We start from the raw sequence: 19,178 nt of genomic DNA, 5'->3' as shown, positions 1-19,178 counted from the left end.
GCTAGAGTTAAATATGTTAACACTGAAATATTTTATAGTATGTCTTTTCTATTTTATTATGTTTATTTAAGTGTGCATGGGTCAGAGGACAATTGTGTAGTCAGTTCTTTCCTTCCACCCTGTACGTCCCATAAATCAAACTCAGGTGGTCAGGCTTGGCATCAAGTCCCTAATCTCACTGAGTTAACTTGTTGGCCCAGTTGTATACTGTTCTAAGTGGAGGACAGACTGAAGCCACAGCTGTACTTCCGACGCTAGGGCTCTTCCAATGCCTCCTCTTACCTAAAAAGTCATTACTATCCAGAGTCACTTATTTTGGCAAATGAATGACAGGAGTAATTAAGAGAGACCTAGTAGGCTTTCCAGGAACATGTGTAAATGAAAATCCATCATGAATACATGTCACTACAAATCAATCAAGACAGTAGAAAGATAGAGGAAATCCCAAACTGACATAGTCACTGTATATTTCTTAATGTGAAAATGCTTGTGTGGACCCAACCCCTGTCCAGTGTGGTGGTTTGAAAGAAATGTCTCCCTAGGCTCTGGTGTTTTAATTGGTCCCAATTGGTGATGCTGCTTGAGGAAGTTTAGATGTTTAGCCTTGATGGAGAAGGTATGTCACTGAAGGCGAGCTTTGACATTTTCAAACCTTGCCCTACTTCCAGTTTGCTTTTTTTGTTTTAATGAAATTATCAATATTTATTATGCTATGGACAAATCAGTGTCTTGGGTTTTTTATAATGAACGTGACTTTGCTGATCTTTTCTTAAATTTTATATTCTTTTTATTGGATACTTTCTTTATTTACATTTCAAATGTTATCCCCTTTCCCAGTTTCCCTTCAACAAACCCCCATCCCTTCCCCCTCCCCTGCTTCTATGAGGGTGCTCCCCTACACACCCACCCACTCCCACCTCATCGCTCTGGCATTCCCCTACACTGGGGCACTGAGCCTTCACAGGACCCAGGGCCTCTCCTCCCATCGATGCCCGACAAGGCCATCCTCTGCCACATATGTACTCTTTGGTAGGTGGTTTAGTCCCTGGGAGCTCTGGGGGGGGGGGGTTGGCTGGTTCATATTGTTTTTCCTATGGAGCTGCAAACCCCTTTAGCTCCTTCACTCCTTTCCCATTAGTGATTTTTTTTTAATTAGACATGTTCTTTATTTTCATTTCAAATGATTTCCCCTTTCCTGGTTCCCCCCCACACACACCAGCTGAAAACCCCATAAGCCCTTTCCCCTCCCGCTGTTCCCCAATCAACCCTCTCCTGCTTTCCTGTCCTGGCATTCCCCTACACTGCAGCATCGAGTCTTTCCAGGAGCAGGACCCTCTCCTCCCTTTGATGTCCAACTAGGCCATCCTCTGCTGCCTATGTGGGTGCTGCCAATAAAACCCAGGTCCCTTAGAAGAGGAGCAAATGCTCTTAACTGCTGAGCCATCTCTCTATCACCCAGCAAACATTTTTAATGATCAAAGCAACACTAATGAATGACATAGCCTAGTCTATAGAGATTTATGTTTTCTTTTACTTCCAGAACCTTCAGGGATTAACCAAAATTTGAGAAAAAGAAAATAAAAATTATAAAAGACAATTTAAAAAAGAAAATACCATGGCGGGCAGTGATGGCACACACCTTTAATCCCAGCACTTGGGAGGCAGAGGCAGGTGCATTTCTGAGTTCAAGGCCAGCCTGTTCTACAGAGTGAGTTCCAGAACAGCCAGGGCTACACAGAGAAACCCTGTCTCAAAAAAAAAAAATACCAATAAAAGATATCAAATTATAAAAAGTAGGCATTATAACATAAAATATTTAAAATTACTAAAATAAATATTCTGTATATAATCCTGAATTAGCAAAATCTATCTAGAAATAATCATGCATATATATACATATATGTGTATGTATATATATATATATATGTACACACACACACACACATACACATATGTGAAATACCTCTAAAATATATGTTCATGATTTGTTGGGGTCACCATTCTGTTTCTAGGATCCCTTATAACACTTAGCATATAGGAGGTATTTGGTATCATTTGAAAATTAAAAGAAAAAAAAGAAAAAGAAAAGAAATGATTTTGCTATTAAAACTGTATTTGCTATTAAAAACACATTAAACATACATTAAAAAGTAAGTTGCAAAAGGGTAAACATAAGTACATTTCCCAGATCAAGTAAGGCCAGAATTTACAGATTATGAAACAAGCAGATCTGGGTAAGAAATGATCTGTTCAATTCTAGTAATGTAGAGTTTAAGGCGCCTACAGACATATTTAGGGCTTGAGCCCGGAAGAGAGATCAGAGTTAGCAGTACATATGGATGACATACATATAAGGAGAGAGGACAGCTAACAAGACCTGAGATTAAGCTATGGAGAAGCCTCAGGTAGCAGAAGAGACTGCAAAGAGCAGTAAGGCAGAGGCTGGTGGAACTGCAGCTCCAAGGTCAAAAGTCATTTATTGTTTAAAAATACTGAACAAATAAGCAAGGCAAGGAAGGAAAAAGCACTGAGTGATACTGACGAGACGGCATCAGTCAACCAGTAAGGAGTAGACTTAGGAATGCCGACATGTAAGTAGAGGCAGTCTACAGACATATGGACAAGAGCAAAAGAGCTAAGCACACAGGCATATGGACAGACAACAGGAGCAAAAGAGCTAGAGGGAAAATAAGACACCCAGGGATTTTTGTTTGTTTTGTCTTTTTAAGTCAATCTATCTGTCCATCATCGCCCAATTTAAAAATTGTTTAAAACAGAAGCTACTGGGCATGCTTGAATGCTGAGTGACCAAAGTGAACGGAGGGTGGAAGATGAGATGAAGCACATCCAGATAGTCAGGCTGAAGGGATGGGGGAAAGGACCCACTTGCTGCTACAAGACTCAGGTATAAGTGACTTGGGCTGACACATGAACCAAAAAGGAACCCAAAAAGAAATGCTAACCCAAACAGAACAGTTTCAAGGAGGTATCTGTTAAAAAGAGAAGAGGCTGGGTCAGCATACTTAATAAATAGGTGCTGGGTGGGGTGGGAAACAAAAGGCTATTAGGTCAAGTTTTAGAAGACTCCAGAAAAGAAAATTCTTATCTGATCCCTGAGAATAACCTGAGAATAAGCTGAGATCTAGCCTGAAGTATGACCTTTATGGCCAAGAGAAAGAATGAGCTGGCAGTGAGCTGTGAGAACCCAAGAGTGTAATTTTCTGTCAAAATTTAGTTGGTTGCAGTTAGTGAGGTAGTGGACTTATCAATGACTTACTTCTCTGGCTTAGCTTGAACTCTTAACATTTTTGCATCTAAACAACAAATGCTGGCACTCTCTTAGGGGACAGTACTGGGCCTGGAAACAAGGACCCTTCAATCATAAGAGGAAAAGCAATAGCTGCAGCCAAACATGACATTTGCTGATCTGTGACTGTTCTATCCAAGATCTACCTAATTCTGGTCAGCTTTGATTTTTGTTTTGACTCCCAACATTTCACTATTCTATAGGAACCTAGTATGTTTTCTCCTACTGCTAAATAGCCAGCCACATGTGCCTATAAATATTCATCAAGTGGTTTTTTTCAGCTTTGTATTTAGCCTAATTATCTAGCACGTAGAAGGGTCCTCAACAAACACACATAGAGTGAATGAGCAAATGGATGTGTGCATCTATGGAGAGAGAAGAAATTAATTATTAGGTCTCTCTGTCAGGGGATAGCCCACACACCACATGCCAAGGACACTTTGGCAGTGTGGTGAGATACTTTAAACATGCCACTTCAAAAGAATCTCCTGCACTGAAATATATATTATAAAAATAATCACAGATTTGAGACACCACCACAGACATGCTTCTATGCAGTCTGGGCTTATCGGGTTGCAGACTGCTCTGCAGAGGTGTGGCTGGGAAGTTTCACTCTTAAAATCCCCAAATGACAGCATCTGTCATTTTCTAAAACAGAGCTTACTTTTTATTTATGTGTATGAGTGTTCTTCCTGAACATGTGTATGTGAAGTGTGTCTGAGGTCAGGAAAGCATATCGGATTCCCCAGAACTGGAGTTAAAGAAGGTTGTGAGCTGCCATGTAGGTCCTGGGAACTGTATTCAGGTCCTCTGCAAGAACGCAAAGTTCTTAATACTGAACCATCTCTCCATCCCCAATCTGTTAATTTTTTTTGCTCTTGGTTTCTCAGTGGGAATCCTCTATATCCCTGTCTAAGACACTACTGTGCTCATGGTGAGGTGTTGGAACAGGCTGTGGGCCCTGGACACTACAGGGTGTCATGTTCTGTTTTCCCAGTAATTTCCATATGGCATCCTCACTCTCAACTTTGCCTTGAATACAGTCCATCTGACCTTTACCATCTTCCCTCATAGGTACCTAATTAAGAGTGGTCTAGGACCTGAGGATACAGGGACTCATATCTTTCTTACAGGACACCCAAACAATCCTCAGACCCTTAATGATCTACACTTTTACTTGAGAAACAACTGGTGGCTATCCCTCCTGTGCAACTACAAGGAGTCTGAGATACAAAGCAGTCTGTTTTTGAACCTCTTCCCTTACTGGTCTAGGATTCAGGTGAAGCTGCCATCTTACTGACCAAAATGTAGTTGCCATTATCTGCCCTTTCCTTGAAGAGTGTACACACACTTCTCTTTTCTACTTTAGTAGGGTTTAGAGAAGAGGAAACAATAAACATGTAATCCTCTTCATTTTAATAAAGTTGCCACTAAAATTTTTATAAAGGATTAAATTGTTTTAAAATAAAAAACAACCAGACTTGGGAGTAGAGCTGGAGAGAGAGTTGGCAGTTAAGGCCACTTGTCACTGCTCTTGCAGAGGACCCAGGTTCTCTAACACCCTAACATCCACAAGGCCACTCAAAACTATCTAATTCCAGTTCCAGGAATCCAATACCCTCATCTGGCCTCTACAGGCAGGGAATACATGTGGTGTACAGTCATACATACAGGAAAAACACCTACAACTACACACACACACACACACACACACACAAATCAAATGGAAGTAAATTTCTCAAAATCCATTTAAATCTGTAACTATGATTTTATAGTCAAGAAAACTTATAGTTACAACACAGTGTAATGAAGGTGAAGATCTTCCCTATTTTTCTCACTTTACTATCTAGCTTGGAAGCGATTAATAAACACATACTGATGCGTAAACAAAAGTAATATACCTATAATAAAAATTTAGAACTTTTAGTCTTTATACTAGAGTTACCTGAGAGGAGGGGCCTCAATTGAGAAAATGTTTCTACCAAATTGCCGGTAGGAAGTTAGTATGATATTCTCTTGATTAAATATTAATGTGGGAGGGCCCAGTCCATGAGGCGGAGCATTTTACAAACTCTGGGCAGGTGGTCCTGAGCTGTATAAGAAAGCCAACTGAGAAGCCAGGAGGAGCACGTCAGTAAGCACAGTCCTTTATGGCTTCTGCTTTAATTGCTGCCTCCAAGTTCCTGTCCTGATTTCCCTCAGTGAAAAAGTATGACCAGAGAGTTGTAAAATAAAATAAACCCATTCTTCTCCAAGTAATGTGTGGTCATAATGTTTTATCACAGCAACAAAAATCCTAAACAAGACACTCAGGACTAGTTTTCAAAAATTCCAAAGAGCAGTCAGATCTGAGGACAGATTAATTATCTCTTAGCTACAATGCTTGACACCAGAAGTGCTTTAGATTTCAAAATTAGTTTTTTTAAAACCTAGGTTCTAGCATATTATCACATATAAATGATATCTTGAAGGTATGTTGTATTTTGTCAAATGCTTTTTCAGCATCTAATGAGATGATCATGTGTTTTTTTTTCCTTTGAGTTTGTTTATATAGTGGATTACATTAATGGATTTTTGTATATTGAACCAACATTGCATCCCTGGGATGAAGCCTACTTGATGGTGGTGAATGATGGTTTTGATGTGTCTTTGGATTTGGTTTGCTAGAATTTTATTGAGTATTTTTTGCATCAATATTCATAAACAAAACTGGTCTGAAGTTCTGTTTCTTTGTTGAATCTTTGTGAGGTTTAGGTATCAGAGTAATTGTGGCTTCATAGAATAAATTAGATAGTGTTCCTTCTGTTTCTATTTTATGGAATAGTTTGAGGAGTGCTGGTATTAGCTCTTCTTTGAAGGTATGGTAGAATTTGCACTAAAGCCATCTGGTCCTGGGCTTTTTGAGAGACTTTCACCGACTTCTATTTCCTTAGGGGATATGGGCCTGTTTAGATCATTTACCTTCTCTTGATTTAACTTTGGTTCATGATATCTGTCTAGAAAATCATTTCATCTAAGTGAGAATGTGGAGAAGGAGGAGAACTCACTCCTCCATTGCTGGTGGTACTGCAAACTGATACAACCACTCTGGAAATCAATCTGGAGATTCCCCAGAAAACTGGAAATAGATCTACCTGTAGATCTACTTGAATACCCAGCTATACCACTCTTGGGAATATATCCAAAAGATGCCCCACAGGGGCATGTGTTCCACTATATTCATAGTGCAGCCTTATCTGTGATAGCCAGAGAAGCTGGAAACAATCCAAATGTCCCACAACAGAAGAATGGATACAAAAAATGTGGTTTATTTACACAAAGGAATACTATTCAGCTATTAAGAACGAGGACAGTAGGCAAATGGACAGAACTCGACAATATCATCCTGAGTGAGGTAACTCAGACCTAAAAGGACATGCATAGTATGTACTCACTAATAAGTGCATTATTAGCCAAAAAAGTACAGAATACCTAGGATACAATCCACAGAACTCAAGAAGCTTAACAAGCAGAAGGGCCCAAGTGTCCTGGGATGCTTCAGTCCAACTTAGGAGGGAGAGAAAACAATCATGTGAGGCAGAGGGAAGGAGGGATCTGGGTGGGAGATGGGAGGGGAGGGAAAGAGAGGAACATGATCAGGTATGGGGAGGGGAGGGGAGGAGAACAGGAGAGAAGCCCTGAGGGCCAGCGAATGGAAATAAGAAACCTGGGGGGGGGGGGAGGATGGAGCAGGGAGAGGATCCTCTAAAAGTGCTAGAGACCTAGAGACTCTGGGGTCTCAAAGGGAGGGGCCTTATATGCCCAAAAGTGAGGAGAGGGAATTCACAGAGTCCACCTCTAGTAAAAAGACAGAGGGCATCAAGTGGAAGGATAGGGTTGTCATCCCACAGTCAAAATCTCTGACTCAAGATTGTTCCTGTCTAAAAGAACTGCAGGGACAAAAAATAGAGATGAGACTGAGAGGAAGGTGGTCCAGTGACTGGCCCAAATCTATCTCAAGCAGAGGCTCCAAGGCCTGACACTATTACTAATGCTGTGGTGTGCTTGCAGAAAGGAGCTTGGCATGGCTGTCCTCCTAGAGGACCAACAAGCAGCTGACTGAGACAGAAGAGGATACTTACACCCAAGCATTGGACTGAAGTCAGGGACCCCTGTGGTTGAATTAGGGAAAGGCTGGAAGAAGCTGAGGAGGAGGGCGACCCCATAGGAAGACCAGCAGCCTCAACTAAGCCCTGAGATCTCTCAGACACTGAGCCACCAACCAGGCACCTGGTCTGAAACCCAACCCTATCCCCAACACCTATACAACAGCAGACTGCCTAGTTTGGCCTCACTGGGAAAAGACACCCCTAATCCTTGAGAGACTTGAGGCCCTGGGGAGTGGGGAGGTTTGGTGGGGGGGGGGAGGTAACATTCTCTTAGAGACAGGGGGAGGAGGAATGGGATAAGTATTGTGGGAGGGCAGACTGGGAGGGGGGCAAAGACTGGACTGTAAAAAAAGTAATAAAAAATTAAAAAAAAAAGTAAAAAAAATGTATATGTGGTAAGAAAAAATGGTATCTTGAATAAGACAAAATTTTAATTGGGGGATATATTTATATTTTATATACAGCGTGTGTGTGTGTGTGTGTGTGTGTGTGTGTGTATGTGTGCTTGTACATGCACGCATACATATAAGAGATAGAAGCAGACAGACAGAGCTTGAATATAACTCTGAGATATTTTAAATGATATTATGCAGGAAGCAGTTGACACATGCTGACCCATCAGAAAGCTAGTGTTATCACTCCTTCAGCTACCCACGTGGACAACCTGTGATTGATATTACCCTCATTACTGGTTCTCTGCTTATACACAACCACTGAACAATCACTCTTTTATATTTATTCACAAGCATGTATTTTATACTAAATATATGGCATTTTCCCTTAATGCAGAAAAAAAAATCAGGCAGCACAATGACTGGTCCAGAACCCCTGGGCTGGCTGCTAAGAGGTTTAAAGGTCACTAGAGCCTGTACTATAAGTTTGGGTGAAATGATATGTCATCCGCAGTTGATCCACACCTACGCCTATGCTCACTGTACTAGCATGCCATTCAAGCAAGCATTTTTATACTTATTTCTCTGTGATCATTTCTTTGTGATCTAGGGCTTCCTTAAAATACCCACTGTGTACTAGTACAAAAAAAAAGTGAACCCAATAAAAAAAGAGGTCTCTAGTGATTCAGCTTTCTTATCAGTACAGTAATGGACTGGTAAAAAATCCATCTCCAAAAACAGCCCAAGGACATAACCTTCTCCTACTATAAGCTTATAATCTGTCTAACACGCCACACTCCAGTTTTACTCTATTTGTGGCCATTTTAATTCCTTTGGGAATTGTATCACTATCTGTGACCAGTGACTTTCTGGGCATCAATGCCAAAGGGAGACCTTTCATTGGTATTAAAGACTTGTTCGAGCATCAGCTTGCTTTCAGTGATCACCCTGTCAAATGTGTGATGAATTTTTTTGGTGCTTTATAATAAGAAGCTATGTTGTAACAATAATCTACCTGTATGTCTTTTCTCTACCTAACATCCATTTGTCCACCATTCTAGGATCAATTATAGGTCCATGCACACACTAGACAAGCACTCTACATCAGAGCTGCATCCTCAACATTTTTTACTTTGAAACTAAGCTCAACATTAAGTTGCCTGGGCTGCTCTTAAGGTCACGTTGTTGTCTAGCCAGGCCTTGAACCTGACAGTCTCCTGCCTCAGCCTCCCAAGGAGATGGGATTGTAAATCTAAGCCACCAGGCCTGGCTATAACTATAAATCTTTTCTAACATATTTTCATTGATGCTTTGAAAATTTTTCATCATACATCCCTATCACATTCACTTCCTGATCCTTCCCTGTCCCCCCATGACCCACTCCCAGAAAGAAAAAAAAGTCCAACTTGTGTTATGTACATACTCACAGGAGTGACCACCTCTCAGTGCTCTCTCCCTTAAACAGAGATGAGTCCATCCCTTCCTGGACCCCTGCTGAAAGCCATTGATTGTGAAGGACACCTCAGCATCCTATCAGTTTTTAATTTTTTTAAATTTTTTTTTTTATTTTTGGTTTTTTCGAGACAGGGTTTCTCTGTATAGCCCTGGCTGTCCTGGAACTCACTCTGTAGACCAGGCTGGCCTCGAACTCAGAAATCCACCTGTCTCTGCCTCCCAGAGTGCTGGGATTATAGGCATGTGCCATCACTGCCCGGCCCTATCAGTTTTTAAGAGTTTTCTTCAATGGTTAGTATTTAGGCTGTTAAGGGGTATGTGTGGCTATGAATCTTTTAAAATTTAAAACTGTATCTTTTCCTAAATTTTTGCAACAAGCCATTGAATATTTATAGTTATTTTCAGATTTAGTTCACCACAATACAATACTGCTAGCTTTACAATCATCACACCATGAAGTGTCTTGACTTCTCTGAGATACTAATGAAGCTATCCTTTGATTATTTTTTAAATCGCGCATCTGTGTGTGTGTGTGTGTGTGTGAGAGAGAGAGAGAGAGAGAGAGAGAGAGAGAGAGAGAGAGAGAGAGAGAGAGAGAGACAGGCAGAGACAGAGAGACAGAGTGTGTCATAGGACATTGTGAGGGAGTTGACTCCCTCCTTCCACTCTGTAAGTCCTAGGGATCAAACTCAGGCTTGATGGCTGGTATCTCTATTCATAAGGACCTTGCTGGAACATTTCCCCATTTCTCACTAATTTCTATTCATTGCTTTAAATGTTAACAGTTCCTCCTTCTGTTTCCTCAAGTTTGATACAGAGGTCATTCCCACACAGTATTCTTCAATGAGCCATTCACGTCAGCACTGCTATGCAGATTCTGCAGTAGCCTGATTTTCTGCTCTAGAAATAAACATAAATGCTTCCTCTTTTTCTTAACATTGTACTACATGAGAATCTGCAGCCCCTTCTGAGACTCCTAATGAATCTTTATACCACACCACAGAGAATATGTCAACATTAAAATAAAAATAAACTGAGTAATGTACACAGGCTTTGGTGAAGTGACTGGAGTATCCTCGTGAACCTGTCCCTGTGCACAAGGCTGCATATGCCTCACCTTACTGTCTTCTGTGGGTCAGGGCCTGTGCTAGGGAACCTGCCATTCATGCAAAAGATGTGCCACCACTGACAGAGACTTTTGTCCCTCAGGGACATTGAATAAACTGGGTTGTGTGCCTATGTTTTGACTGTGACACATCACAGCATGGCAGGTATGATGTCCTTCATTTGTGACATTAAGTTGGCACTTGAGCAGTCTCAGATTTGAATAAGCCTGCACAAAAACCTGCAACCCATACAGTACTACTGTCCAATTACATATTTACTTGTTTACATTCTGCTATTACTAACTTGAAATTAAAATATAATACTCACTTCATCAGCCACAAACTCCTTACTCAGACCAAAATCTGTCAGCACCACATGGCCATTAGAATCAAGTAGAATATTTTCAAGCTTAATGTCACGGTATATAATCCCCAACTGTAAAAACAAAACAAAACAAAGTGCATTTTAAAATACTTTCCAAATGAATTAATGTATCACTTGTCTACCTTTAAGGAGGGTCCTCTTCAGGGCTCTGTGGCTCTCAGGGATCCTGTGAGCGAATGCTCCATCTTGGGGCTCAGGTGCTGCCCTCCCCAAGCTCTCCAAATGTTTTAGTTCTCTCTGTGGTGAGGGTCTATTCCTGGGTCCAGCTTCTCCAGGGTCTCCTTGTTGACTATTGCCCTTTTCCGTCTCTCCTCTCCTTATTTCACACTCTTTCCAGATCATCTTCACAGGCATTCTTGGACAATTATTGTCTACAACTCTGAGTTGGTTTTAACAAACCTTCCTAAAGAGCCATAGCCTATGCTGATCATTTCTTTGTTTTCAAACTGTGTACTTACCTGTACATATTTCATAGGGATTTACAACTTATCATATTATATTTGCACTGTCTACTTTTTCAGGTTTTATACACTTATCTGGTGTCCTGTATAATGCAATGTATTAGTCAGGCATTTAATAAAGGCTTTTTGAATAATAAGCTCTTAAACATAAAGGTTAAAGAGCACAAGTTAATTTTGATGTTTAGTTCTAAATCAGCAAAACAAATTATTAAATAACACTTATACAGTCAGTTATGCACTGCTTTGTGACAAGGGAATGTTCTGGAAAATATGCTGTTAGGTGATTTTGACTGTGAAAGCAAAATAAGGTATACTTACACAAACCTTGATAGTGTAGTGAAAAAAAATTCTATTCCTTGTGAGGCCACAAAGAATAAAACAAGTGGGCAAATCAAGCAAAAAGGACCACAGAGTACACACGAGATGCATAAAGCTGCTGCCAGTGTAGACAGCAGACTGCTTACAGTAAGCCCTCTAAGATGGTGGCTAATGTACACATACTAAATACATGAATCAGGAGCATGCTCAGCTACTGGCCACTACCAGGCTCTACTCTGCTGTACGGAATGACACGTGCTGCTGCACTATTATATGAATGGGACCACGGCAGGTTTATTTACACCAGCCTCGCGTAAACAGGGATGGGATCAAATATAGCATTTTGACAGCTACAAAACCACTAATTGACAGGAAAAAAGTTCCGTTACAGTCCCATGGGTCAGTCAAATGCCTGGCCCATCACTGAGTGAAAATGTTACACAGTTCAAGACTGTAAGCCTGTTTTGTTTCTCATGTAAGCAGCATAGTAAAACATTCAACTGTAAAATGTAAATCTAAGATGTGACCAACTGATCCACTTTGGTTTTCTATTCTACGTTGTTAGTTATAGCTGCATGGATTAAATGTTTTGATACTTTGAAATATTGCTTTCCTCAGTATTAAATATAGGAAAACACAGATTTCTAATAATGTCTCAAAACTGAAATCAGAATTATACCTCCCTTATCAAAATCCAAAACAACACCCCCCAGGCAAAAACAAGAACAAAAATCAGTCAGCCATTTTCCTCTGAGAGCTAAAGTGGAGAACACAGCATGCACTGAGCAGACATTCGACTGAAGCACCACACACATCCAACCAGCAGCACCACAGCTCAGCCTCTCTGGAAAAGACTTTTAGAAACAAATTATGTAGTCCACGTGACTTTACCACTTCCAAATAAATGTGTACTTTCTCTCTTCCTAGAAGACTTAGTACTAGCGTCTCTCTCAAGATTAGCATTGCTGGCTTTGTGTCTGAGCGTCTTTTTAGGGTTAGACAGCCTAGAACTTGTTACTATTCTGTATTCATTGTGTATCTATTAAATTTATTCCCAGTTCCATTCTGTTATTGACATCCATGTTTTTATTATTATTTAGTAATAATGAGTAGCATGGAATCTTCCTTTGTAAATAAAATGAATCAATTGAAGTATATAATTTATAGACTGTTTTCCAGCTTACCTGTTTGTCTTTGTGTTTTGCTTTTAATTTAGTGCTTATGGTGAGTTTTATTGTCATTTTATATTATAAAATATTATACCTAATTATAAGCTACAAAGGTCTTTGTAGCTTACTCTGAATAGTAATATTTCTGATATAAAAATGTTTAAACTAAATCATATCACCCCAAAAAAAGCATAGCCACGAAGCTTGTCACCATAGTGAAAATTCTATGAAAAGAAGCACAGAATGGTCATTTATTGTCCCTGCTCCCCTTCCTCTCCACTGCTAGCTCTCTTTTCTTCCTGTTTCTCACACAGTTTTATTCACTCTTCATTTGAGACAGGGTCCGGCTCCATAAAACCAGGATGACCTCAAACTCACAACCCTGGTCCCTGAAGTTCCCAGGTGCTGGAATTTTCTAAAGGTAACGATTTTGTCTCCCTCTACCTATCTGGTCTTGTTTCTGTTTCGGGTTAGATCAGCCATTGCTGGACTCCTGCCTTTTTTTTTTTTTAAGTACTTCTCAGAATCTTTTCTTAGTCTCTCCTATTATCTCCATCTTTGACTCAGTTTTGATCAAAACTCCTTGCACCCAAGATGTCTTCCCTGACTTTCTCGAGTTCTTACCTCTGTTTTCTGTTACATATTTCTACTTTAATATGTTCATCTTAACTAAGGGAGGGATGACAGACATGACAAAGAGTGGCTTCAGAATATAACTGAATTGTTGAAATTTAGTGACTCAAATCATAGTGTTCCTTTATGAACTTGTACACCTTTGATATAAATTACTTTAGCATTTTCTATTTCTGAAGAAAACTATACACACTGCTTCAACACAGAAGCCATCTGTTTCTCTAATTAACTTAAGACAAATTTCATGGACCAAAGGTTAAGAGTATCATGGAGTTTAATTTGTACAGAGTGCCAAGAAGACCACAGATTGGCCAGGTAGAAATTTCAGTATGTGAGCTCATGTCACATGGAGACAATGGGGAGGAGCAGAGCAGGCGGGTGCAGAGGAAGTTAACATGGAGGGGCGAATCACAGCAAATCAGCAGCAAAACCCGGGAGTGCCTTCTGAGTACCGACAGATGGGCTGTGCCGTGGAGCATGTTACAACCAAGGAAATACAGTGTACAGCTTGGGCTTCATTTTAAAAACCAAAGACTTTTTTTCCCTGATGAAAGTACTGGGATTTTTTTCAATCAATAAGAAAAATAGCTCAAACAAAGACAAACAATAAGAAAAAAAACTCAAGTTGTTTTGTTTCTTTTTATTATGTTTTTATGTTTCAAAACACGATAGACAAGAATTTATTTTCTGTTCATTTATTGAGTTGGGGTGCTACTTTGTGATTCAGTTTGGCTTCAACTCATGATCCCTCCCTCAGCCTCCAGCGTGCTGGGACTGTAGGCATACCATACCAAGCCCAGCAAAATGTAAAATGCTTAGAAAGGAACTATGAAACTAAGAAAACAGTAACATTCACAAGCCCAAGACAACATGTGGAAACATCCATTTGTTTAGCTCCATCAACACGTCTTGTTCACAGACTATTGAAAAGGAAACTCGGAAGACGAAGCGCCTTACCTTGTGCAGGTGTTCCAGGGCAAGCACAATCTCTCCAACATAGATCTGCACTTCGCGCTCTGTGAAACGCTCTCTTTGAGAAAGATGAGTAAAAAGTTCTCCACCATTTATATAATCTAAAAATGAAATATATTTTTTCTTTCTTTGACTTGCATTCATAAATGAGAGGAAATAACTCCTTTTAATCACTCTGGGCTAACCATTAATTTATTTTTGTGTAAGTCTCAGTATATGACAGTTTCATAGAAAGCATTATTAATTTCATATTGTCATACCATTTCCTAAAACAACGATCACCCTAAACTAACCAAATTAACGTACAAGGAGCACTGCCATTACAACTACGACACAAAATTCACACAGATTTAAGAATACTTTTCCAAGTCCTCTGCCACCAGTGTGTAACTTACTGTAGATTATCAAACATCAGCCACATGACAACCAAACCCTCCCCTGCAAAACCCCACACAGATCCCCAAAAGAACACAGACAAAATCCTGTCTTGCTCTATAAAATGGCTGCCAATCGTTAGTGTTAAGACCTGTAGATAGATTCCCTATTTCCCACAATTGTCTGTGCATATTTTGAAAGAAATAGTTAGGCAGCAGGTAGCAGTCTCGAGACTCCATATGGCACGGACTAAGAAGAAATACTGGGAAAAGAAGCACAGCAGGGCTGGCTGCATCAAAGCCTTCAAAGCCTAGAGATTCCATTTCTCTTCAATCTGCTCTATTTATCACAAGGGAAATGGTAAAAAGGGAGGCAAATGGCTAAAGTTAAGAAGAAAGGTGGCCTCAGTGAAGGAAAAGAAAGAAACACTGATATTACTTGAAAAACTGAAATGGATGACTTTAGGTAACAACAGAATACTATTATAAAGTTTAAAATGATACAAGAAAATAATTTTTCTTAAAAAAATTTGATCTCTACTTTTATCAGAAACTAACCACAAAGAACATTCCCTGGCTGAGGCTTCTGTATTTTACTAAGATGTTTTTAATGTAGATGAACACAAAATTAATTATAAAGGAACACAACATTCCTACAAATGAACAGTGGATTTTTCTATTTTTAAGTAGTTATTTACTTAAGCCTAAATTTCCATCATCATGACAGAAATACATATCTACCTATAAAAGGACAAATTCTCACATAGTCTCAAATGTTCAATTCAGTCACTTCACCTTCTGTGCTCATGTTCTACAGAGCCAACCGCTCCCTCATGACATCACCATATTATTACAGACCTTGTTACCAATGTACTTCTCTTCCTGTGTTCCCAGTCTTCGCTCTACTTTCTATGCTACACTGCAGTTTTAAGCATCAAGACCAATATAGTCCCCACACTATATCACGACAAATGCCTGCATGCAGCACTCAACAGATGCTTTCTTAAGAAAAATTAATTTCTACTGCTGTCCTTTGTTTTGTTTGTATCTTTGTTTTCTGTTATTTTTAGTCAGCATACAAAACAATGGGTTTCATTCTGACATCTTTTTATGTGTCATACATTTTGCTTATATTCTTTACCCCATTATGTTCTCTTGTCATACAAATACCAACCTCTAATGATGGTTCCCCTCTCTGAAAAGAGTTATTAAAGCCAAAGGACAGTCCAATGTAAAGCAAAACAAAACACCTCCAACATACTCCTGTCTCAGAGGCAATGTGACACATTCAGAGGAATGAGAGATTTGTAACTGAGAGACCCAAAATAGACAGTGTTCTACTGTTGCACTGTTGTGAGCAAATTAAGTCCCTCTAATCCCCAATTCTTTATTTATTAAACAGAGCCAATAGCTATTTGTGAATTACTGTTGCTTGGGATATAGGAAGTGTGTTTTCACTGCTGGAAAGACTCAAGAAAAAGAAACTTTAAGTCCAAGAAGACAAGCTTAATAAATCAAGTTACCTATTTTCCTACTTCTGGGATAGATTGTTTAAACATTCATTCATAAAAACTAGTATTTTTACAGATATATGTTACATATATTATAGGCAACTCTATCCATTCATTCAGGTTTTAACAGTGTCAGAATGGAAACTGAGGCAGCCCAAGGAATTTTACAGCAGAAGCTACAGTAAGTGCTGTAGCCAGAAGCAGACGCAGTAGAAACTGATGAGACTCAGAGCTGAGTCCCTGTCTTGGTTCTGTTGGGCATGTAGCACATCTCGTTAGAGTTTCAGCTGTCATTCCCTGAACATGTAGTGTTCTTTGGCGTTTAAAGGACCCACTTCACACCTCTACATCTTTTGCTGTGAAGCACACATGAACATCACTTTCACTGACTGCTTTGTTTTTGAGATAATTAACTCATCATGAATTTTACCCATTTCAAGTGGGAACAAAATTCAATGATTTTGTTTGTTTATTCAGAGTTGTATAGGCTCTAATCAATTTAATCACCTCCAAACCCCAGAAATTCTAGTTTATCTACCTTCAGCTACTTGAGCTTTTGATGCCATGTGTAAGAAATTATTACAAAATTCAATGCCACAAAAATTTGCCATTGTTTTTGTCTAAGACTTTTACAGCAATTATAGTCTCTTAAGATTCTTACCTTTCATCTTTGACCATTTAGTTTAGAGTTAACTTCTTGTTTACATTGTGAGGTATGGCCCAATTTCATACTGTATCATAGCTATCTAGTTGTTCCAGCACCATTAGTTGAACAACTGTTCTTCATTGTCACTCTTGCTGAAAATCCACTTGACTGTCAATGTAAGGATTTCTGAACTCTAGAACCATGTCAATCACAGGTCTATCCTTACAGTGGAGTTAGTTGTATTTTTACAATCATAGTAGTGCTACTAGCCTTTTGCTGCTGTTGTAGTACTTGTGTGGTTATTTGGTTGTTTTGTTCTACTTTGGTTGTTTGGTTGTTTTGGCTTTTTGTTTGGGGTAAAGTCTCAGTATTGTTCAGGCTGGCCTTCAACTCCTAGACTCAAGCACTTCTTCCTTTTTCTCTCAAGCAGCAGATGTACAGATGTGAACCTGGCTTACAATATATTTTGAAGTCACAAAGTGAGGTTTATATTTTGGTTCTTTTTAAAAAAACTATTATAGTTCTCCTCAGCTCCCTAAGTCTCCACCTGAATTTTAGGTTCACCTTGCTAATTCTATAAAGAAATGACCTGAAGTTTTGAGATGAGCTGAATAGTAATTTTGATATTCAACTGAGGAAGATTGCCGCCCCTAACATTCCTTGAAGATGCCATTCTTTTCATTTACATTGATCACTTTCATTCTTGGAACTGTACACTTCTTTACTGCCAAATGCTTTACCGTATTTATTCTAAACTAAATGGAACTGTAAGAATATCAAAACTTAGGGGCTGAAGAGATGGCTCAGGGGTTAAGGGCACTTAAACTGCTGTTCTCCAGAGGTCCTGAGTTCAATTTCTAGCAACTACACAGTGACTCACAACCATCTGTAATGAGATATGATGCCCTCTTCTGGTGTGATTGAAGAGAGCAACAGTGTACTCACTCAAATAAAATAAATATATAAATGTTTAAAAAGTAAAGATATCAAAACTTAGTTGTATGTTGCTCTATATCCTGCAACTCTGCTTAACTTCTTTATTGATCCTAATATTTTAATGGATCCCTTAAGGCTTTATCCGATCATGTCATCTTAAGGTTTTCTTCCTACTTTGCTACCTATAGGCCTTTTTGTGACCTTCCCCAGCCCACTGTTGAATGAAGTGTAAACATGGATATTCATGCCACGTTTGATTTCAGGAGAGAAACACTTGGTCTTTCATCACTAAAACTGTTCCCTGTGCTTTGCTTTGTTTTATATATGCTTTCATCCCATCCAAAAGCTCACTTCTTTGCCTGTTTTAGGAAATGTTTACCATCATAAATGAACACTGAGTTTCAGCCAATGGTTTTTCTGTGTTTACTGAGAACATATAGTTCTTTTTTTCTACTGACATGGTAAATTGAGTCAAGGCTTTTAAAACAGTATTGTATTCCTAGAACCAATCCTGCTTAGTCATGATATATAATCCTTCTTACTTATCCCTAAATTGTTTGGTAGAATTTTGTTGAGTAATTTTGTACTTTATTCATAAGAGAGATTAGTTCATGTTTTCTTGTGATGTTTTTGTCTGGTTTATATACTAAGATAATGGTGGCCTCAGAGGTCAAGTTGGGAAGTATTTCTTCTTTAAATGTTTAGTTTACATTCACCCATGAAGACACTTGGACCTTGAATTCTCTTCAAGTATGCCTCCACTTCCTTGAGATCACTTCTTGAGTCACTTTAAGTACTCTGTATTATTCTAGGAATTCTTTACTTCCTTTTTAATTTATTCATCTGTTTGCTTTTTAAGCAATTGCCCGGGCTAACCTCAACCATACAATCCCACTGCCCCAGCTTCCCAAGTATTGGGATTATAGCCATGGGCCACTCTTCTTGGCTGGTTAGGTTACCTTAACACCCAGTAAACAGTATGTTCTTACTTAGGTGTTCATAGAATTCTCTTGTGATTCATTCTAATTCAAAAGTCATATCCTCTGTATCACTCCTGACTTTATAGATTTACTCCTTAAAAGAAAAAAAATCGGTTGGTTTAGTTAAAAGCTTATTAGTTTTTCTTTTCAAAGACCACTTTGGCTTTCATTGATACCTCTATTGTTTTCATGGTCTCTGTTGCATTGTCCTCTAGTATTTATTATTTACCTCTCTTCTCTTTGCTTTGAGTTAGTTCCCTCTTCTTTCTGCACTGGCTAAATGTAGAGAGCTGAATTACTAACTATGGTGCTGTAATTTTTCTCTTAAACTTAGGTGATTATAGCTATACATGTGCCACTAAGCATGACCTTAGCAGTGCCTCAA

At 39.1% G+C, this 19,178-nt stretch overlaps 1 protein-coding gene across 1 annotated transcript in view; it reads right to left on the bottom strand.

The window, feature by feature from the left end:
- Rps6ka5 (ribosomal protein S6 kinase A5) overlaps nt 1-19,178 on the bottom strand; it is a 177,531-nt gene that overhangs the window by 56,572 nt on the left and 101,781 nt on the right. Inside the window, exons 4-5 of the mRNA XM_052185249.1 lie at nt 14,332-14,447; nt 10,737-10,844 (exon numbers count right to left, since the gene is read on the bottom strand). Coding sequence (XP_052041209.1) covers nt 10,737-10,844; nt 14,332-14,447 — 224 coding nt within the window. The remainder of the gene's footprint in view (nt 1-10,736; nt 10,845-14,331; nt 14,448-19,178) is intronic.

Source organism: Apodemus sylvaticus, chromosome 6 (genome assembly GCF_947179515.1).
Source record: "Apodemus sylvaticus chromosome 6, mApoSyl1.1, whole genome shotgun sequence".
Classification (NCBI taxonomy): Eukaryota; Metazoa; Chordata; class Mammalia; order Rodentia; family Muridae; genus Apodemus; species Apodemus sylvaticus.
The sequence above is the reverse complement of the archived record's forward strand: the minus strand, read 5'-3'. Positions and strand labels throughout refer to the sequence as shown.